Raw genomic sequence first — 22,683 nt, 5'->3', positions numbered from 1 at the left:
AAACCCTCTCGCACACAGCAAAGGATTATGGGTGATAACAGAACTTTTAGGAGCTGCTTACTGAGCTACTAAACTAACTGTTGGCATCACAAACACATTACTGTGTACTACATAGTGCACTAGATAGTGTGCAAGATAATAGATTCATGTTCCCTACATAGTGCACTAGATTGTATATTAAAAAATAATTTGTTTTTTACTTAGTGCACTAGCTAGTGTACTAGATAATAGACCTATGTTTCTTACATAATGCTTTAGGTAGCGTATTAGTTAACGGATTTAGGTTCCCTACATAGTGCTCTAAATTGTATATCAGATAATGGATTTATGTTCCCTACATAGTGCACTAGATAGTATTTTAGATATGAATTTATGTTCCCTTCGTAGTGAACTAGATAGTGAATTAGACAATTGGTTAATTTTCCCTACACAGTGCACTAGAAAGTATAACTAGATGATGATTTGTGTTCCTTACATAGTGCACTAGATAGTGTATTACATAATTATGTACCCTACATAGTGCACTAGATAGTGTATTACATAATTAATTATGTTCCCTACATAGTGCACTAGATTGTATATTTGATCATAGATTTATGTTCCCTACACAGTGCGCTAGATTGTATATCAGATAACGGATTTAATACGCGATTGTATTAATAAAATCTGTGTCGCCTGTGTGTGTGTGTGTGTGTGTTCTCTTGGCCGCTCGTTCTAGATTCCGGGAGATTTTATCTGACTTGTGGGAATCAGGGAGCCGCTATGTATATGCTGGAGACTCCCGGAACTTTTTCTGTACTTTATTTTACAAAAAGCCAGAGTGTACAATGAGAGGGGGAATTATGTTTCTTATTATATAATTGTTTCTCAACAAAAACCCCAGACTTCATTAGTTTATAACATTAATAAAATTACTTTTTATTCACCTATAAACTGTAGTGGGTTTTCACTGCACATGATGAACTAATTAACACAAAATCATTTATTAGTCAAAGCAAATTGATGATACATTCACCTCATAAATCATGATACACTGCTCTTCCCTACATGAAAGTAAGTACAAAATATTGGTATCTGATCGATATCGGCGATACTGACCCTGTATTTACTTGGTATCGGATCGATACCAAATGTTGCAGTATCGCACACCACTAATACAGATGTGCTAATGGAGATGTTTTACTACTAAGCTGCTGTTCAACTCCAGTCCAGTTGGTGGCGCTGGTGCGTCTTAAGTTGTTCTGCCAACCGCCATTAAACATCATAAGAAGAACAAGAAGCTGCTGTGTTTGTACTGTAGAGCCTCATCTGTAAGTAAAATAGGTAGACTGATTCAAGATGGCGGAATGAGCAGTTGCACTTTGCAGGCTTCGGTGTAAATAGTTTTTTCTTTCAGTCCTTGAGTAAAATTTTGTGTGCATTTTGATACAGACAGTGAGTTATTTAAAAGTTTTTGTGAAGTCTGGTGAATTTTTGTGACAAAATACGAACTCCATAAGCCTATTGTTAACTTTACCAAACACGGGTGATAGTTACAATGGATGACCACGACTATGGACTGGCCGCTCTTCACGGAGCGAGTGATGAAGAAGACGGCGAGGTTGCTGACATTGAAATTGACGAGCAGATATCTAAGGCTGAGAAAATCAACCAGGCACACACTCCAATTAAATCTCCTAATCCTAAAAAATGTAAGAAAAGCATTAAAAACCCTCATGGTGATGGTATCGGAGAGACCATTCTGCTGGCAGTGAATTCATTGACGAAGAAGATGGATACACAGACTGAACTTCTGATGAAGTTTGAGAGAAGAATTGAGGAGAACACTGCTGCTATTATTGAGAACAAAAAAAACATTGGAAGGTTGCAGGGAAAAGTCAGTGAGCTTCAAGAGGAAAACAAACGGCTCAAGGAATTTGTGACAGAACAAGCTCGATATAAAAGAAGGTGGAATCTGAGGTTAAATGGCCTGGCTGAAAAAGAGGGAGAGGATACCAGAGAGGTTGTCATTGGCATTTTGACAAGAGTGGTGCCCATTTCAGTGGATCGGCTTCGCGAGACGATTGACGTCGTACATCGCTTGGGTAAGAAGAGTAATCCCACTACTTCAAACAACGCTCCGCGGTCAATAATAATCCAGTTCGTGGCGAGGGTGGTTCGAGATGACGTTTGGAGGAGATCCAAGGATGCCAGGGTCTGTAAGGAGCTGCATATTCAGATTAAAGAAGATTTCTCCAAAGAAGATAGGGAAGCTCGCAAGAAGCTGTGGCCGCTGGTATGGGATGCCAGACAGAAAGGGCAGAGAGCTTTCCTAAAGGAAGGATATGCACTGATTAACAATCAAAGGGTCGACCCTACTTAGGCAGAGTTATTCATTTGAAATATTTGTTGTTCTGATTCATCTGACAAGTTTTGAAGGTAAAATGCACCTTATTCTGACTGTTGATAGGACGAGAATTCTCATTCCTGCGCATCTTATAATTTAGTGTTTCATCTAAATACTTAAGTATATTATCTTTTATTTCTTTAAATGCTAGGGGGCTAAGAAACAATGTGAAGCGAAAAGCTATTTTTCTTTTTTGTAAGGAACAAAAAGCTAATTGTGTTTTTCTACAAGAAACTCATTCTGTTGAAGATGATGTGAATTTTTGGAAGTTACAGTGGGGTGAGTCAATTTTTGTCAGTCATGGGACATCACACTCAGCTGGTGTTATGGTTCTGTTGAACAGATTTCCTGGTAAAATTATAACTCATACTAGTGATACAAATGGGCATTGGTTGATAGTGATAACAGAAATTAATGATGAAAACTTTATCCTAGTGTGTGTTTATGGTTACAATGAGAGAGGCAAAAACAGGACTTTGATTTCTGACTTATGTAAATATATCACAGATAGTATGCATTCTTATTCAACTGATAAAATTATAGTTGGGGGGGATTTTAATTTGGTGCCCGATCTTTGGCTAGACAGAAATCCACCTAGGGTCCAATGTCATAAATATGATGACCTAATTGTTCAATTGATGAATAGTGCAAATTTGATTGATTACTGGAGGGTTAAAAATCCTGGGACTTCACAGTTTTCCTGGTTCAATGCCTCTGGGAATGGTCTAAGTTCTAGAATAGACTACTGGCTCATTTCTACCTCCTTAATAAATTATATTAATAAGTGTGATATCTCTGCTTCACCTTTAACCGATCACTGTGTTATTTCTATATCTCTGTTGTTTTTAAGGTCAGATCCTGGTCTTACTCATGTTTGGAAATTCAATAATACTCTTTTAGAGCATTCTGGTTTTTGTAAAGATATAAGACAACTGGTTATGGAAATCAATGCCTTGGAAATGTCACCTGTAAGCAAATGGGAATGGCTTAAATTTAAGATAAGAGAACTGGCTATTCATACGAGTAAAAAATTATCTAAAGTTAAAAAACAAAAACAACTTAAAATCATTAATAATATTAATAATCTTTGTGAAAAGACTGATTTGTCACCTGAGGAACTTGCTGAATTAAATAAATTTCAGAGCGAACTTGATAACTTATATTTAGAAAAAGCCAAGGGTGCTTTTGTACGTTCTCGAGCTCGCTGGATTGAAGAAGGGGAGAAAAATACTTCTTATTTTTTTAATCTTGAAAAACATAGGCAGTCAAAAAAGAAAATTACTAAATTGAATATAAATGGATCTGTTTCGGAAGATGAAAGCCAAATTAAGAGAGAAATACATGACTTTTATTGCAACTTGTACAAATCCAATTATTCTGAGATAAATTGCTCTCTTTTTATAAATGCTATAAGGGATTTTGAAAAAGTGATTGATACAGATTTTAAAAAAATTATGGATGAACAAATTAAGATTGAAGAGTTAGATAAGGTTATTTTAAAGATGTCCTCTGGGAAGTCGCCTGGCTTGGATGGGCTAACAACCGAATTTTATGGGTTTTTTTGGAATGATATTAGAGAGATGTTGTACAAAGCTTTCTTAGAGTGTATTGAGACAGGCAATCTCTCTAATACAATGAAACAAGGAATAATCACTTTAATTCCAAAACCTAATAAAGATATAATTTTTTTAGATAATTGGAGACCCATTACTTTGCTATGCACTGATTATAAAATTTTGGCTCATGTCTTTGCTGACCGAATGAATAGAGGATTGAAAGATATAATTGATGAAAGTCAATCAGCCTTTGTTAAGGGGAGAAACATACATAATCACATTAGATTGGTATTTGATATGTTAGATTATTGTGACTTTATTGACAGTGATAGCCTGATTTTATTCCTTGATTTTTATAAGGCGTTCGATATGATCGAACATGCTTTCTTGTTAGATGCTTTAAAGTTTTTGGGATTTGGGAATAATTTTTGTGGACTAATAAAGATGTTATATAGTGATATATATAGCTCGATTTCCTTAAATCCAGGACTTACTTCTAGATTTAAGATCCAGCGAGGTATTCGTCAGGGTTGCCCTATTTCCCCAAAGCTGTTCATTTTGACTACTCAATTATTAGCCCTTCAAATTAATAATAGTTCCGAGTTTATAGGTATTAATATTTTTGATCGAGAATACAAGATTAGCCAGTTTGCTGATGATACAGCGCTGTTTTTAAAAAATGATTTAATGGTTGAAAGAGCCCTTAATACAATTTCATTATTCTCCAAGGCTTCAGGTTTAGGACTTAACATAAAAAAATGTGAGATTCTCCCTATTCATAATTGTATACAAAAAAACATTTCGTCAATCAGGGTCGAAAATGAAGTGAAATATTTGGGAATATTAGTATCTAAGAATGTACTTAGAAGAGAAGACGTTAACATCTCAGACCGCTTAATAGATATGAAAAAAAGTCTTAGCCGTTGGTTGACAAGTGATTTGACTATTTTTGGAAGAAACCTGTTGACTAAAGCAGATGGCATTTCAAAGGTGGTCTATCCAAGTCATTCTATGTATATATCACCACATAATATAAGGAAAGCTAATTCTATTATTTTTCAGTTTTTGTGGAAAAACAAGACTCATTATAAGGTCCCAGTTAGTAAAAAAAAATATGAATTTTATTATGCAACAAAATTCAATGTGGTTTCATATTTCTGGTTTCATTTTTAAGAAACTGGGAGGAATTAAATTCTTTGCGAAGTGTGACTTTGAAATGAGTAAGATTCCAGTTAAACTATTATACTTCCAAAAACCAGTTCTGGAAAATTATATTTCAACATAACTTCTTTCCTCATGGATCAATTTTATGGAATAATAGGGTAATCACAGTTGGTAGGAAGTCAATATTTAAAAAAGATTGGTATGAAAAAGTTATTATATTTGTAAAGGATCTTTTAGATTGTCATGGAGATCTTTTAAATTTCTCATCCTTTGTTGGAAAATATGATCTTAGTTGTAGTTATAATGATTTTAAGGTGTGCAAAGTGATTCCTTTAGCATTGATTCAACTAATTAAAAATGTCATGGTATATTCAAAGGTGGCTGTTTCAATGCCTACATTAAAAGTGAATGGCTATAACTTAGTTGACTTCAAGTGTAATAACAATATTATCAATGATGGTCAGAGACAAAAGATTCACTATGAATATAATAGAGATTTTTTCAAGAAACTTCCTAATACAAATTATAAAACCATAATGACTTTTACTCATTACAAATTTGTCAAATGGCCCCTATTTTCTAAAGTGAAGAGACTCATTTCAAAATAATAAATAAGATATATCCTGTAGCCGTGTTTCTTGAAAGAAGATTTAAATTTGATGTTGATTTATGTGCCTTTTGTATGTCAGAAGAAGAATCCCTGGAGCATTTGTTTTTTTCATGTCAATATTCAGAAAGTTTTTGGACGGACATTAGAAACTGAATTAATCTTAAACTTAACATTCCTTCTTTTGAAATTGATGCCATTTTATTTATGTGGAAAACTTAAGTTCAGCTTGCTTTGATGCTATAAATGTAGTAGTACTTTTAGCAAAATACCACATTCACTGCAGTAAGTGGAGGGGTAACAAGCCCTCCTTCCTCTGCTTCATGACTGAATTTAAATCATACTAGTCTGTATTAAATAGATTGAAAAACTGGAAAACTGCTAGAATCATCTCACATCAGATCTCTAAAAACTTACTGTTTTAAGTTTCTCATTGTATTATTGTATGGCTTGTTCCTCTGTTTTTTGATCTTATTTTCTTTTTATTATTATTATTTTGCGCCCCCTAGATTGTAATCTATAGGTATGACATCCTCCACGAGAAATTGTATTCTTTTTTATTGTTCTGTATGTTATGTTGTTTAAAATAAAAATAAATAAATAAATAATGCGCAAACGGAGGCGGAGTGAGTAGGGAGCGGATTGAGATTGTGTGTGTGTGTGTGTGTTGCTCGCTCTCCTGTATATCGACAATAAACAGCTCTCATTACGATAATTCCCTCTACTGATGCAAAGCTGAATGGGTGGATTACAGTCGATAGGAACTGTGCAGAAATAAAAGACTCCTTTCGTTCATTTCAAAGATCCGTTCAATAGAATCGGATCGTTCGCAAACGACCCATCACTATATATGCAGTTAGCACTGAGCATGTGAGTGAGAGGGGAGCACCTGTATAGCAGAGCACAGCCTGGTGAAGTCAGGAACGAGATTAGTGAGCTCTGGCTCTGACAAAAGCGAGAGAGCTACTGATAACGTTTCGGAAATTTCGAGATGGAAACCACGAATGTGAAGTATAGACGTAATGAAGTACGGTGTCTGCGTAGCCCCGAAAAATTTTAAAAACACATTCGTTTTAATTCAATTTGTTTTAATTAAACTGATTTTATTAAAACAGAATTATAAGAACTTTGAAACAGATTTTATTATTAATTTACACATTTTGTTTCATATTTTTATTTTTTTTATAATTATTAAATGATTTATTTTTTCGGTGCATATAATTACTTTTCCGAGATTATCTGGCGTACCACCTCATGCTGCTTCAGGTACCACCAGTGGTACGCATACCACAGTTTGAGAACCACTGATTTAGATGATAAATATTTAAGAAAAGAAGAAATCAGGAAAGGGGGTAAATACTTTTTCACAGCACTAAATAAATGGTGGTTAATAAATTAAATAAATAAAAAATCTTCATAAATGTATCACTGCCTCACAGATTCTAAAATCACTCAAACAGTTTAATGTTACACTTTCATGTAAATTTTACATTTAATTTGTTAAATCTGACAGTTTCACTTCTGATCCTAAACAAAGACCAAACCCCGGGTAGAGGAGATGAGTGAACGTGGTCTGAACTCTGTGGAGGAGCTTCATTGTATCAGAGACGCTGTAGAAGGACAGAGTTCCTGCGTCATAATCCACATACACTCCTATTCTAGAGGAACTCGGCATTGTGGGAATTTTAGTGTCTTTGTTATTGTGCCTGAATGACAATCCGAATAGAGAACAGAACAAACTCCAGGACTGATCATTACATCCAAACACACACTCATCACCACGTCCCTTCCTGCTGATGCTTTTATATGACACAGCTATATAAACCCCAACATTCCCACTCCACTCAACCTCCCAGTAACAGCGTCCACTCACACTCTCTCTACACACAAACTGAGAGTAAATATCAAATCTATCTGGATGATCAGGATACGAATGTTCTGTTTCACTCCGGGTCACCACTTTGTTCTCCTCAGACAGACGGAGGAATTTGTTTACTGTGTTTGGATCCAGTGTGAACTGACAAACATCTGGAGAGGAAACACAAAATAAACCAATTAACATAGAAGAGAGAGAGAGAAAGTGTGTGTGTGTGTGTGTGTAATTATACATACAGTGCTGGCCAAAAGTATTGGCACCCCTGCAATTCTGTCAGATAATACTCAATTTCTTCCAGAAAATGATTGCAATTACAAATGCTTTGATATTAAAATGTTCATTTAATTTGTCTTCAATGGAAAACCACAAAAAGAATTGTCAAAAAGCCAAATTGGATATAATTCCACACCAAACATAAAAAAGGGGGTGGACAAAAGTATTGGCACCCTTTGAAAAATCATGTGATGCTTCTCTAATTTGTGTAATTAACAGCACCTGTTACTTACCTGTGGCACATAACAGGTGGTGGCAATAACTAAATCACACTTGCAGCCAGTTAAAATGGATTAAAGTTGACTCAACCTCTGTCCTGTGTCCTTGTGTGTACCACATTGAGCATGGAGAAAAGAAAGAAGACCAAAGAACTGTCTGAGGACTTGAGAAGCAAAATTGTGAGAAAGCATGGGCAATCTCAAGGCTACAAGTCCATCTCCAAAGACCTGAATGTTCCTGTGTCTACCGTGCGCAGTGTCATCAAGAAGTTTAAAGCCCATGGCACTGTGGCTAACCTCCCTAGATGTGGACGGAAAAGAAAAATTGACGAGAGATTTCAACGAAAGATTGTGCGGATGGTGGATAAAGAACCTCGACTAACATCCAAACAAGTTCAAGCTGCCCTGCAGTCCGAGGGTACAACAGTGTCAACCCGTACTATCCGTCGGCGTCTGAATGAAAAGGGACTCTATGGTAGGATACCCAGGAAGACCCCACTTCTGACCCAGAGACATAAAAAAGCCAGGCTGGAGTTTGCCAAAACTTACCTGAGAAAGCCAAAAACGTTTTGGAAGAATGTTCTCTGGTCAGATGAGACAAAAGTAGAGCTTTTTGGGAAAAGGCATCAACATAGAGTTTACAAGAAAAAAAAACGAAGCCTTCAAAGAAAAGAACACGGTCCCTACAGTCAAACATGGCGGAGGTTCCCTGATGTTTTGGGGTTGCTTTGCTGCCTCTGGCACTGGACTGCTTGACCGTGTGCATGGCATTATGAAGTCTGAAGACTACCAACAAATTTTGCAGCATAATGTAGGGCCCAGTGTGAGAAAGCTGGGTCTCCCTCAGAGGTCATGGGTCTTCCAGCAGGACAATGACCCAAAACACACTTCAAAAAGCACTAGAAAATGGTTTGAGAGAAAGCACTGGAGACTTCTAAAGTGGCCAGCAATGAGTCCAGACCTGAATCCCATAGAACACCTGTGGAGAGATCTCAAAATGGCAGTTTGGAGAAGGCACCCTTCAAATCTCAGGGACCTGGAGCAGTTTGCCAAAGAAGAATGGTCTAAAATTCCAGCAGGGCATTGTAAAACACTCATTGATGGTTACCGGAAGCGGTTGTTCGCAGTTATTTTGTCTAAAGGTTGTGCTACCAAGTATTAGGCTGAGGGTGCCAATACTTTTGTCCGGCCCATTTTTGGAGTTTTGTGTAAAATGATAATTGATTTGACTTTTTTTCCATTCTCTTTTGTGTTTTTTCATTGCAAGCTAAATAAATGAAGATATTAATACCAAAGCATTTGTGATTGCAATCATTTTCTGGAAGAAATTGAATATTATCTGACAGAATTGCAGGGGTGCCAATACTTTTGGCCAGCACTGTATGTCTAAGTGTGTGTGTGTGAGTGTGAAACTAGACACACAAATGCTACACAAACACATACAAACCCTACACATATACACAGACACTACACAATCACACACATACAAACCCTACACATACACACAGACACTACACTATCACACAAAAACATACAAACCCTACACATACACACATACACTACACAATCACACACATACAAGCCCTACACATACACAGACACTACACAATTACACAAACATGCAAACACACACATACACACAGACACTACAGAATCACACACATACACACCCTACACATACACACAGACACTACACAATCACACAAACATGCAAACACACACATACACAAAGACAATACACAATCACACAAATACTAATACTACACAATCACACAAACACATACAGACTTTACACATACACACAAACACTACACAATCAAACACACATACACAAAGACACTACACAAACACACGCATACAAACACACACATACACAAAGACACTACACAAACCCTACACATACACCAAACACTACACAATCACACAAACAAACGTTACACATACACACAGACACTACACAATAACAGACACTACACAATCACACAAACACTACACCATCACACAAATACACATTTAAACCCAACACATACACACAGGCACTACACAATCACACAAATACACACATACAAACAATACACAGACACTACACAATCACTACACAATCACACAAACACACACATGCAAACCCTACACAAACACACAGACACTACACATTTACACACACACATACAAACCCTGCACATACACACAGACACTACACAATCACACAAACACACACATACAAATACATACACACAGACACTACACAATCAAACACACATACACAAATACACTACACAAACACACAATCACACAAACACACACATACAAACACACATACACAAATACACTACACAATCACACAAACATACACACAAACAAACCCTACATATACAGACAAACCATACACACACAGACACTACACAATCACACAAACACACACATTTAAACCCAACACATACACATAGGCACTACATAATCACTACACAAAAATACACACATACAAACACTACACATAACACAAACACACACATACAAACCCTACACATACATACAGACACTACACAATCACACACACACAGGAACTACACAATTACAAACACATACACAGACACTACACAATCACACAAACACACACATACAAACCCTGCAAATACACACAAACCCTACACATACACACAGACACTACACAATCACACAAACACACACATAAAATCCCTACACATACACACAGGCACTACACAATCACACAAATACACACATACAAACAATACACAGACACTACACAATCACACAAACACACACATACAACCTACACAAACACACAGACACTACACAATCACACAAAAACATACAAACCCTACACATACACACATACACTACACAATCACACACATACAAACCCTACACATACACAATCACACATACACACACATACAAACGCTGCAAATACACACAGACACTACAGAATCACACACATACACACCCTACACATACACACAGACACTACACAATCACACAAACATTCAAACACACACATACACAAAGACAATACACAATCACACAAATACTAATAATACACAATCACACAAACACATACAGACTTTACACATACACACAAACACTACACAATCAAACACACATACACAAAGACACTACACAAACACACGCATACAAACACACACATACACAAAGACACTACACAAACACACACACAAACAAACCCTACACATACACCAAACACTACACAATCACAAAAACACACACAAACAAACGTTACACATACACACAGGCACTACACAATAACAGACACTACACAATCACACAAACACTACACCATCACACAAATACACATTTAAACCCAACACATACACACAGACACTACACAATCACACAAACACACACATACAAACCCTACACAAACACACAGACACTACACATTTACACACACACATACAAACCCTGCACATACACACAAACACTACACAATCACACAAACACACAAACACACACATACAAATACATACACACAGACACTACACAATCAAACACACATACACAAATACATTACACAAACACACACACAAACAAACCCTACAAATACACACAGACACTACACAATTAAACACACATACACAAAGACACTACACAATCACACAAACGCATGCAAACACACATACACAAAGACACTACACAATCATACAAACACACATACACAAATACACTACACAATCACACAAACATACACACACAAACAAACCCTACATATACACACAAACCATACACACACAGACACTACACAATCACACAAACACACACATTTAAACCCAACACATACACATAGGCACTACATAATCACTACACAAAAATACATACATACAAACCCTACACAACACAAACGCACACATTCAAACCCTACACATAACACAAACACACACATACAAACCCTACACATACATACAGACGCTACACAATCACACACACACACACACAGGAACTACACAATTACAAACACATACACAGACACTACACAATCACACAAACACACACATACAAACCCTACACAAACACACAGACACTACACATTTACACACACACATACAAACCCTGCACATACACACAAACACTACACAATCACACAAACACACACATACAAATACATACACACAGACACTACACAATCAAACACACATACACAAATACATTACACAAACACACACACAAACAAACCCTACAAATACACACAGACACTACACAATTAAACACACATACACAAAGACACTACACAATCACACAAACGCATGCAAACACACATACACAAAGACACTACACAATCATACAAACACACATACACAAATACACTACACAATCACACAAACATACACACACAAACAAACCCTACATATACACACAAACCATACACACACAGACACTACACAATCACACAAACACACACATTTAAACCCAACACATACACATAGGCACTACATAATCACTACACAAAAATACACACATACAAACCCTACACAACACAAACGCACACATTCAAACCCTACACATAACACAAACACACACATACAAACCCTACACATACATACAGACGCTACACAATCACACACACACACACACACAGGAACTACACAATTACAAACACATACACAGACACTACACAATCACACAAACACACACATACAAACCCTGCAAATACACACAAACCCTACACATACACACAGACACTACACAATCACACAAACACACACATAAAATCCCTACACATACACACAGGCATTACACAATCACACAAATACACACATACAAACAATACACAGACACTACACAATCACTACACAATCACACAAACACACACATACAAACCCTACACAAACACTACACATTTACACACACACATACACTACACAATCACACAAACACACACATACAAATACATACACACAGACACTACACAAACACACATACACAAATACACTACACAAACACACACACAAACAAACCCTACACATACACACAGACACTACACAATTAAACACACATACACAAAGACACTACACAATCACACAAACAAACGCATGCAAACACACGTACACAAAGACTACACAATCACACAAACACACACATACAAACACACATACACAAATACACTACACAATCACACAAACACACACACAAACAAACCCTACACATACACACAAACCATACACACACAGACACTACACAATCACACATTTAAACCCAACACATACACATAGGCACTACACAATTACTACACAAAAATACACACATACAAACCCTACACACATAGGCACCACACAATCACACAAACATACAAACCATACATATACATACAGACACTACACAATCACACACACACACACAGATACTACACAATCACACAAACCACAAACGTTTAAACCCAACACATATACACAGGTACTACACAATCACACAAAAGCTACACACATACAAACCCTACACACACAGACTTTACAAAATCCCACAGACACTACACAATCACACAAACACACACATGCAAACCCTACACATACAAACATACTCTACACAATCACACAAAAATACACATACACACAGACACTACACAATCAAACAAACACACATATACAAACATACACTACATAATCACACATACAAACACACAGACACTACACAATCAAACACACACATACAAATCCTACAAATACAAACATACACTACAAAAACACACACATACAAACACACACACACTACACAATCAAACACACATATACAAATCATACACATACAAACATACACTACACAAACACACAGAGACTACACAATCAAATACACACATACAAATCATACACATACAAACATACACTACACAAACACACATGCAAACTTTACAGACACTAAACAATCACACACACACATACAAATCTTACACATACACACAGACACTACACAATCACACAATTAAACACATTCAAACCCTACACGTACACAGACACTACACAATGACACACACATCCATACCCTACCCATACAAACAGACACTACACAATCACACAAACTCAAACAAACCCTACACATACACACAGACACTACACAATCACACAAACACATACATATAAACCCTACACATACACACAGACACTACACAATCACACAAATAAATTACAAAAACACATTCACACAGACACTACATTCACTGAGACTCTGGATCTCTCCTGAAAGAAAATCTCTTGGATCAGAATTATACAGACAGAAGTTTAAATGATTGTTTTAGTTGTTTTAACTTCATGACCTCTATTTCAAGTTCTTAGTGATTTTAAATAACTATTGAAGATAAGTACATGGAACAGTGGTCTTTAGCAAGGTCTCAAAATGTTCCTAATCTGAGGATTCTGAATGATTCACCACTGTCCAAACAAATTCCAAAATAAACCAAAAAGTAATTGTAACATATCAGTCTGAAAAAAGTTACAAAGCCAATCCTAATGTATTAGTACTGCAGTGAACCACAGTAAGAGTCATGATATCCATATGACACTTGGAACAGTTAAGATACTTCAAGAGCTCATCAATGTCTCATCGAGGAAAACATACAAGAACCCAAACAAACATTTAGGAAACTGCAGGACCTGCTGACCTCAATTTAGATCTGATTGAATGATTCCAGTATTAGAAGGAGACTGAACACAAATAAAATCCATGGGAGAGTCACAAGGTAAAATCACTGTTAACTAAGAGGAACATAAAGCCTCGCCTCTCATTTAGCAATATAAGAACCTTAATGACCCTCAAGCCTTTTGGCGATGATGTTCTGTGAATTGATGAGTCAGAATTCTTATACTTGCAATGAAGCTATAACAGCATTTTACAATAAAAAATCTTACTAACAGTCAGTCATGGTTGTGGTTGTGTGATGGTGTTTCAGGGCTAAAGAATGTCTGGTCATCAGTTCATGATTTAAAGATTAAACACTTGTGTAAAACAAAAACACAACAATTCCAAATAACAAGAGCAGATCTTTGTTAAATTAAATCTAAGGAAATAAAGTTTAGGTTTTGGACTTAATCAGATTTAGACTTAGATTTAGACCAAACTGAGCTGCTGTAGCATCTGAACTGACAAATCTGTAAAAATACAGATAACTGGGGGTGCAAATACTTTTTCACTGCACTGTGTATGTTTGTGTGCTTGTGAGAAACTTACAGTGTAGAAAATCTTCTCTGATTTTAAGTTCAGTAGGCAGAGTGATCCAGACTTTCTTCACTGCAAAAAAAATGAACAAAATGGGGATTTGATTGTTTTGTTTGATGTTTGAGTACCGAAGCATTTTGGAGACAATGGAACACTGAGGGCTTGAACTCACCTTCATCTGGTATCTTCGCACACTGCTCTTTGCAGAATTCTTCTACTTTCTCTCTCAGCTGAGATACAGACTTTGTAACATCATCAAATGAGGGGAAAGGACTGATTGTGATGGCGGCTGATTCTGCAGATCCAGCAGGAGCCGAGAGAGATTGAAAATTCTACATCCAGACAAATAATGTTCACAGAGAAACAACAAGATGATGATGAATCACAAATAATAGACGACTGACATGAAGCACAGAGTGATGTTTCTCCAAATAACATTAACAGTATTTCATGATCTCTCAAAAAAGCTGATTCGGATTCTTACAATTTCTTAGAACCCCGAGTGTTACGACTTTATGGGTCATAATGTGTCTTGTGTAGAGGGGGGTTTCCCTATGTTATAGAGTTGTGGAAGATGAACAAAGATGCGCAAAGCTACCATCAGGGGTGAGACGCCTTTAAATGCTTTGCTGTTGCGTTTCCGGCTCTCCCCAACATGTCTGAATGAATGAAAATAATCGAGTTTAAAAGACCAAACTTCTTGACGAAAGGCATCAACGTTTTAAAGATTTTGAGTTTAGGGGACGTCAAGTTACAAGATACCGCTGTAATTTATTACTTGGACTGGTGCAGCAATAATATAATTATTTTTAGTGCTGTTACCTGGAGGAAATGGACGGGATCCTCTGTGTGTGAAAGCTGTTCCAGTTCAGCATCTTTCCTCTTCAGCTCTACAATCTGCTGCTCCACCTGCTTCAGGACTTTTTCAGCTCGACTTACTTCTGCTGTCTCTCGATCTCTGATCAGATCTTTTAGCTCAGAGCATCTTCTGTTAATTGAGTTGATTAGTTCAGTACAGATCCTCTCAATGTTCTTCACTGCTGTCTGTGCAGAACACTGTTAGAGGATTTAGAAAGAGGAAAACGTTTCTCACTCAGATATTTGTCCATCCTTCACATTCATATGTAGCTTACTGGCCAGACTAAGACTTATCACTCATAGCTTGGTGATGGTGCTAAATGACTTGATTTTTCATACTCTTGTAAATGTTACCATCATCATCATGTCCATATGATGCAGTATTTCATACTCTACTTCCCGAATATAAGAGAAAGTTCCAGTTTTACCTTCCACCTTAAACTCCAGCACTTCTTCAGTGTTCATCATCACTTTAGTTTTTACTGCATTTATCAGCATGTTATATTTCCTCACAGATTTTGATACAAAACATCTGCTCCTGTATGTCCTTAATTCAAAATTATATGTCTGGATTAAATCTAATAAAAATAAAAAAACACCATATGTACTGTAACATGTGCTGGTGGTAGCATACTGTTACAGAAATTATTTTGAGTATCAGTAAACATTATTAGCACAACCTCAGAATTGTTGTACAGCATCAATCATCAACTAACCAGGCATAATTTAAATATTTTTTAAATTCATTAACAAAATTGCTCCATCACTTGCAAAGTTACCTGAGATATAAAATATCTCATTTTTAATGGAGATTGGTTTTATGGAGGAGAGTCGGACTGATCCTGAGAGCTTTTTGTTTATAAAACTTACCTTGTGAGACTCCACAGCGTTTATCAGTTCACAAAGTTCCTTCTCTCTGTTCTGGATTTTCTCCTGGAATTTTCTCTGGATCTCCAGCAGCTGCTTCTACACAAAATAATTTAGGATTTACTTGTATTGTGTACGAGCACCACATAAACAATGTCAGTGTAAATGCTAATGAGTTGTTACTTGTTAAAGAGAGCTGTATAATATTTTTACCTGTTTCTCAGTTCTTTCTGCTGCAGCTGATATTGTATCATGTCCTTTATGATCCATGGTGCACAACACGCAGATACACTGCTGATCAGTACGACAGTAAACCTCCAGCAGTTTATCATGCTGAGAGCAGATCTGATCCTGGAGTCTTCTGGAAGCCTTAACCAGCTTGTGCTTCTTATAAGACAGAATTTGATAATGAGGCTGAAGGTGAGTTTCACAGAAAGAGGCCAAACACACCAGACAGGATTTTACAGCTTTGGATTTTGTCCCAGTGCAGGAATCACAATCCACATCTTCAGGTTCAGAAAAACAGTGACCAGGATGTGGAGCTTGAAGTTCTGTTTTCTTCAGTTTCTCCACAACTCCAGCCAGCATGGTGTTTCTCCTCACAACAGGTCTTGGAGTGAAGGTTTGTCTACACTGTGGACAGCTGTATGTTCCCTTATCATCCTCCCAATCCCAGCAGTTGTTAATACACACCATACAGAAACTGTGTCCACATGGAATAGCAGCTGGATCCTTCAGTGTTTCCAGACAGACTGAACAGCTGAACTCATCCTGAGTTACTGAAATTTTGGACTCCATTTTTCTACACGTAAACAGAAACAAAAAAGTTATTCACAGCAGCTCAGACTTCCTGGTTTCTTTTGTGAGTGTTATGTTCATGTTTACGTTTCTCAATTTCTGTTAATTAAAAAAAAAATTTTATGACCTATTGTACTCATGCTGTGGGACTTTTAATTTGCAATGTTGTTGTAGTAAGTAGTACAAGTGACTAGTTAATTACTACAACCTTCGTTATATGAAAATTTGTGTTTTTCAATTGTTCTTCTATATTTTATTATTACTGTACCTTTACTGTAGTACATTTTATGATTCGTTATTGTACCCATTCTGTATGACTTTTATAATGCGGTTGTAGTAACTAGTACAAATGACTAGTTAACTACTACATCCTTAACATTTTTTATTACTGTACCGGGTCATTACTAGCATTTGGTGCCATTTGAGTCCCCGTGACATAATATGGTATATTTTGTGTAAAAATGGGCTAATACATATTTTTAAAAGCTTGTCTTACATGATTAACCCCCTCTACCATAGAAAACAATTGTGTTCCCAGGATTATTTAATTTAAAATAATTACTCAATTTTAGCGCAAGAAGGCTAAACTGCCATGTCCCCAATCACGTTTTCTCAAATTCATTTACAAATATAAGTAATAAAAAACAAACAAATTCTACATTTTTCATTATTTTTGTATAGCCTTATTTGTAATATTCCTCACCAAATGTTATTTTTTTGTTATTAATACATTTTTAATACTTAAAGTCTTTAAAATAAGTTGTGTCCCAGAGTCGACTGTCCCACCTGTTACTGTGAAGGAAAATCTGTCTGGACTGTCTTCCTGACTCTTCCTCTAGTCACATGACTCTCAGGAAGTAGCATACATTTTGGAGGATAATCATCTAGAGTAAATATCATTCTTTAATTAATCTTTTTCCAATGTTTTAAAAAGGTTCACTGATGTGGTAAAGCATAACATGTCCACTCTGTTATGCTTATTTATAGAGGAAACTGGTACATTTTTGTAATTTTTACAATATGGTTAATAAACATGTTAAAAATCTTCATCTGTGGTCACCATGAACTAGCCTGTTGTTCATCACATGAGCAGTAATGGTAAGTTTAGAATAAAATGTCCCTCCTGTTACTGTCCACCCTGTTGCTGTTTTGCACAGTGACAGGGTGGACACATAGTAGGGTGGATGTAAGATGAATAGGTGTTTCCAGCAAGTATTGTATTTATTATTAGTGACTTTCTGCTCCATCTCACCTTCCAAGTGGCACAATCACCCAGCTATCTGGGCCCACCTCAGCCCTGTGTTAGACATGGTGAGGGAGAGATATCTCCATATCTTCAGTGATGGCCCAGATACTCAATACAAACAGAAGGGCAACTTTTACCTACTATCAAAAGAACCTTTCAAAAAAGGCTTTAAAGACATCAGCTGGAACTTTTTTTTTTTTAAGGCCAGCCTTGGAAAGGGGGCTCCAGATGGTGTTGGGGCTACCCTTAAAGAATCAGCTGACAAATTTGTCCACTATGGAGGAGACATTCCCATTGCAGAGACCATGTTCTTCCATTTAAGGAACATGAACACTTTGGTGGAACTTTTACTTGTGGGAGAAGGAAATGTTTATAGCCTGGGAGAAGACGAAGGCCACATTTCATTGAAGAACTATCACGGCCTGAGGTCATCATGAAAGGCAGTGGTGCATTGTCAACAACGATGGTGAACCCTACCCAGGAATCATTCTGGAGGTTGAAGAATGGGGCAAACAAGTTCTATTGGCCAAGTCCACGAGAGGATATTAGCTGGTACAGGGATGAACAGATTATATGCCTGATGAAAGAGCCACAACCTTTAAATAAACTAGAGAAGACAGTGTGGAATTTCCTAGAAAAACACTTGGGCTGCTGGGTTGTTACATAACGTACTGTTGCTGAAACATCTATGAGATCACTAGACTGAAAAATGTTCCTGATAATTACTTTAGGTGTTCAGTACATTTGACGGTTGAAGGTGGGGGGTCAGGGTGGGGGACACGAGTTGCTCTTTTTTTGTGATGTACTGTTGTTCACTGGTATGATGTCCAACCTGTTGATGAAATTAACATTCATTGATTTAAATGAAATCAATTAAAATGGAGCCAAATTCCACTGAAATTCCTTTTTATTCTAAAAGAAATGTATTCAAATTACATTGTGCCTTAAAAATACAACATATCTGTTTTTAGATAATGCTTGTTTATTAATTCATTCTTAAAATACATTTGCAGGCTAAAGTGAGGGACATTTAAGCTCTTAAAAAATGTAAATATTGCAATAACTGTGCATTCAAAACACTTAATAATAAAGACGAGAACGTCCTGTAACAGGGGAGACATTTGTCCTATGTCAACTATGTCCTATGCAAATATTTTGGTCAAAATTATTAGAGTATAATATCCTGAGCTGGACTAATATATATTTCTTATAGTTTAACAAGCCCTCCTTCAGATAAAATGATAAAATTATGGAAAGTTTTGCATTTTTGATAGAAAGTTACCAAGCTGAAATGGCACCAAATAGTAGGAATGACCCTACCCATACTGTAGGGTTTGTTTCTGTAATTTAAGTGTAGTGGGTGGTACATGTCACTAGGTAACTCTTGCATCTTTTATTATATTATATATGTTATATATGTTTGTAGAATTGTTGACACTAGGGGTGGGCGATATGGCCCTAAAATAATATCACGATATTTCAGGTTATTTTTGCGATAACGATATTTTTGGCGATATAACAAAACACTGAAAAATATTTTATTTATTTCAAGAAAACACTATTGCAAAAAAAATAATGTTCAGGTTTGATTTAGAATTAATATAAGTTTCAAACACTTCGTAGAAAAATGTAAGAAGTATGTAAGAATTACGCACACTTTTCTGAATTTTGTCTTTCCAATAAAAATAATGTAACAATGTAATGGCGGAGTCAGACAATTTTCATAGGGGTGGCCAGACTGACCATTGCTCACACACAGGGGTCACACAGAAACTGATACCTTTTTCTTATGTAGTCACTCACTCATTTACCTATACAGGCAGTGAATGCCATGTAGAATTACATCACGAAGACCCGCATAATAATAATAATAATAATACGCTTTTTTTCTTTTCATTTTCCCTGACAAGTGAAAAACCAAAATATAGCAACCTTAACATTATGAGGAAGAAAGATATTCCTTTGCAATACTTTATCATTTGGCTGCCAACTTGTGTGTAATGATGAGACTCATTTGAACCCCAGAGCATGCCAGTGTGAATGTATGGTAAACTAAGTTTAATTTTCTTTCAACAATATGATACAGACTGACCAACACTATTAAGCCAAATCAGCATTGAAAATTGACTTTACTTTAATAGCCTTCTACAATGCTGGAGCTTCTTAAAACGGAATATTTTCTTTTAAATAGAAGTGTTATTTAACTGCTATTAAATTGTTTCCCAACAAAATCCGCCCAATTTGGTGGATAACCGCCCAATCTGGCAACACTGGAACGAGCAGAGCCCGGTGGCGCCTTTACTTGTAGCGCGCCACAATTACTACTAAGTACAGTAGTAGTAGTGCTAAGTAGCAGTAGTAATACTTCTGTGTTGGTGGTTGACATTAATGTTAAGAGTATTCCTGCACTGTTTGGTGGAGGTGCGCTGTTGAATTGAATCCCTGTGCAGAAATACTTCCGCAAAAAAGTCGCCGGCAAAGCGGTGGTTGGGGTTTGGGTTGCCAAATATTAATTTATGGTGGACTTGGAGTTTGTGGAACGAGCTCCTCCACTGCAGAGCCGCTTTCCGCCATACTCGTTGCTGTGCCCAAATGATCCACGTAACGAACGTACGCCATTTGCGTAGCTGTGTGACGTCATTACGTAAACAACGCAGAATATCGCTGTTATCACGATATGGGATTTTTTTATCGTTTTAAAAATTATACCGGTATTATCGTAAACGATACGATATAGCACACCCCTAGTTGACACTACATATTGTTACTGTACCCATACTGTAGGACTTTATACAGTTGTATTGAATGGTACATGCCACTGGGTAATAACTACACCTCGGCTTCATGCACTTTGTAGACGCTCCCTTAGCACTTCCTTATCATTTCAACACAGATGAACCTCACATTTAAAAAATAACAGAAAATAAACATTTACAGAAAAAACTTTTTAACATATTTGATTGTAGTTTGTTCCTTGTTTACTGCAGAATCAGTTAATGCAGTTTCACTCATTTTTGGATGTTTATTAGCCGAGAACGAGCCGAAAGAAACTCGAATGTCAGGCGAATGTCCAAGACTTCCTGGTTTAGTTCGTGAGTGTTCTGTTCAAAACAAGTGCGTTTAAATCAAATCAACAATCTGAACTACATAAAGTAACAATACACAGTAATGTACAGAAGTGTGGAAATGTATAAACTCACCTGCGTTCATCAACTTCAATTATCAACAAAACTACAAACACAGACACGGAACAGATCCACACTCTAACGGTACAGAATCAGATCAGTTTCACTTCTGCTGAACTTCTTCTTCTTCTTTTGTGTTTATTGGCGGTTGGCATACCAGCTTAAAGGTGCATTACCGCCACTTACTGTTTTGTGTTTGGAACAGAAGATTGTACAGAAGGAAGGAGGGAAATAAAATAAAATAAATAAAATAATAAAATAATAAAATAAATAAAATAATAAAATAAAATAAAATAAAATAAAATAAAATAAAATAAAATAAAATAAAAATACATAAATACATAAATACATAAAGAAACACATAAAAAATAAATAAAAAAAATAAAAAAAAATAATAAAAAATAATATACCACATTTCTGTTAGATTCTTTCCGCTAGAGCTGTTTCTGTTAAGAACTTGATGTAATAAC

The 22,683-nt window shown here is 36.4% G+C and overlaps 1 protein-coding gene across 1 annotated transcript; it reads right to left on the bottom strand.

The window, feature by feature from the left end:
• Positions 1-6,841: 6,841 nt before the first annotated feature.
• LOC134307755 (tripartite motif-containing protein 16-like) lies at positions 6,842-22,306 on the bottom strand. The gene is made up of 7 exons (XM_062990567.1): positions 22,229-22,306; positions 17,198-17,786; positions 16,988-17,083; positions 16,082-16,315; positions 15,432-15,591; positions 15,272-15,331; positions 6,842-7,741 (listed from the first exon to the last, which is right to left on the bottom strand). Exons 2-7 carry the CDS (start codon positions 17,780-17,782, stop codon positions 7,206-7,208), a joined length of 1,671 nt encoding a protein of 556 aa, XP_062846637.1. The 5' UTR covers positions 17,783-17,786; positions 22,229-22,306; the 3' UTR covers positions 6,842-7,205.
• Between the last annotated feature and the right edge of the window lie 377 nt (positions 22,307-22,683).

This window comes from Trichomycterus rosablanca, unplaced genomic scaffold, assembly GCF_030014385.1.
Source record: "Trichomycterus rosablanca isolate fTriRos1 unplaced genomic scaffold, fTriRos1.hap1 scaffold_331, whole genome shotgun sequence".
Taxonomy (NCBI): Eukaryota; Metazoa; Chordata; class Actinopteri; order Siluriformes; family Trichomycteridae; genus Trichomycterus; species Trichomycterus rosablanca.
This window is presented reverse-complemented; position numbering and strand designations above follow the sequence as displayed.

Bases quoted from the DNA above. Each gene is read 5' to 3' on its own strand.
- LOC134307755 (XM_062990567.1), bottom strand. From the start codon at position 17,782: ATGGAGTCCAAAATTTCAGTAACTCAGGATGAGTTCAGCTGTTCAGTC. The intron at 15,592-16,081 runs GTAACAGCACTA...GTCTGGATGTAG, and splicing joins ATCCCGTCCATTTCCTCCAG to AATTTTCAATCTCTCTCGGC. The intron at 7,742-15,271 runs GTAAGTTTCTCA...TTTCCTCTCCAG, and splicing joins CAGAGAAGATTTTCTACACT to ATGTTTGTCAGTTCACACTG.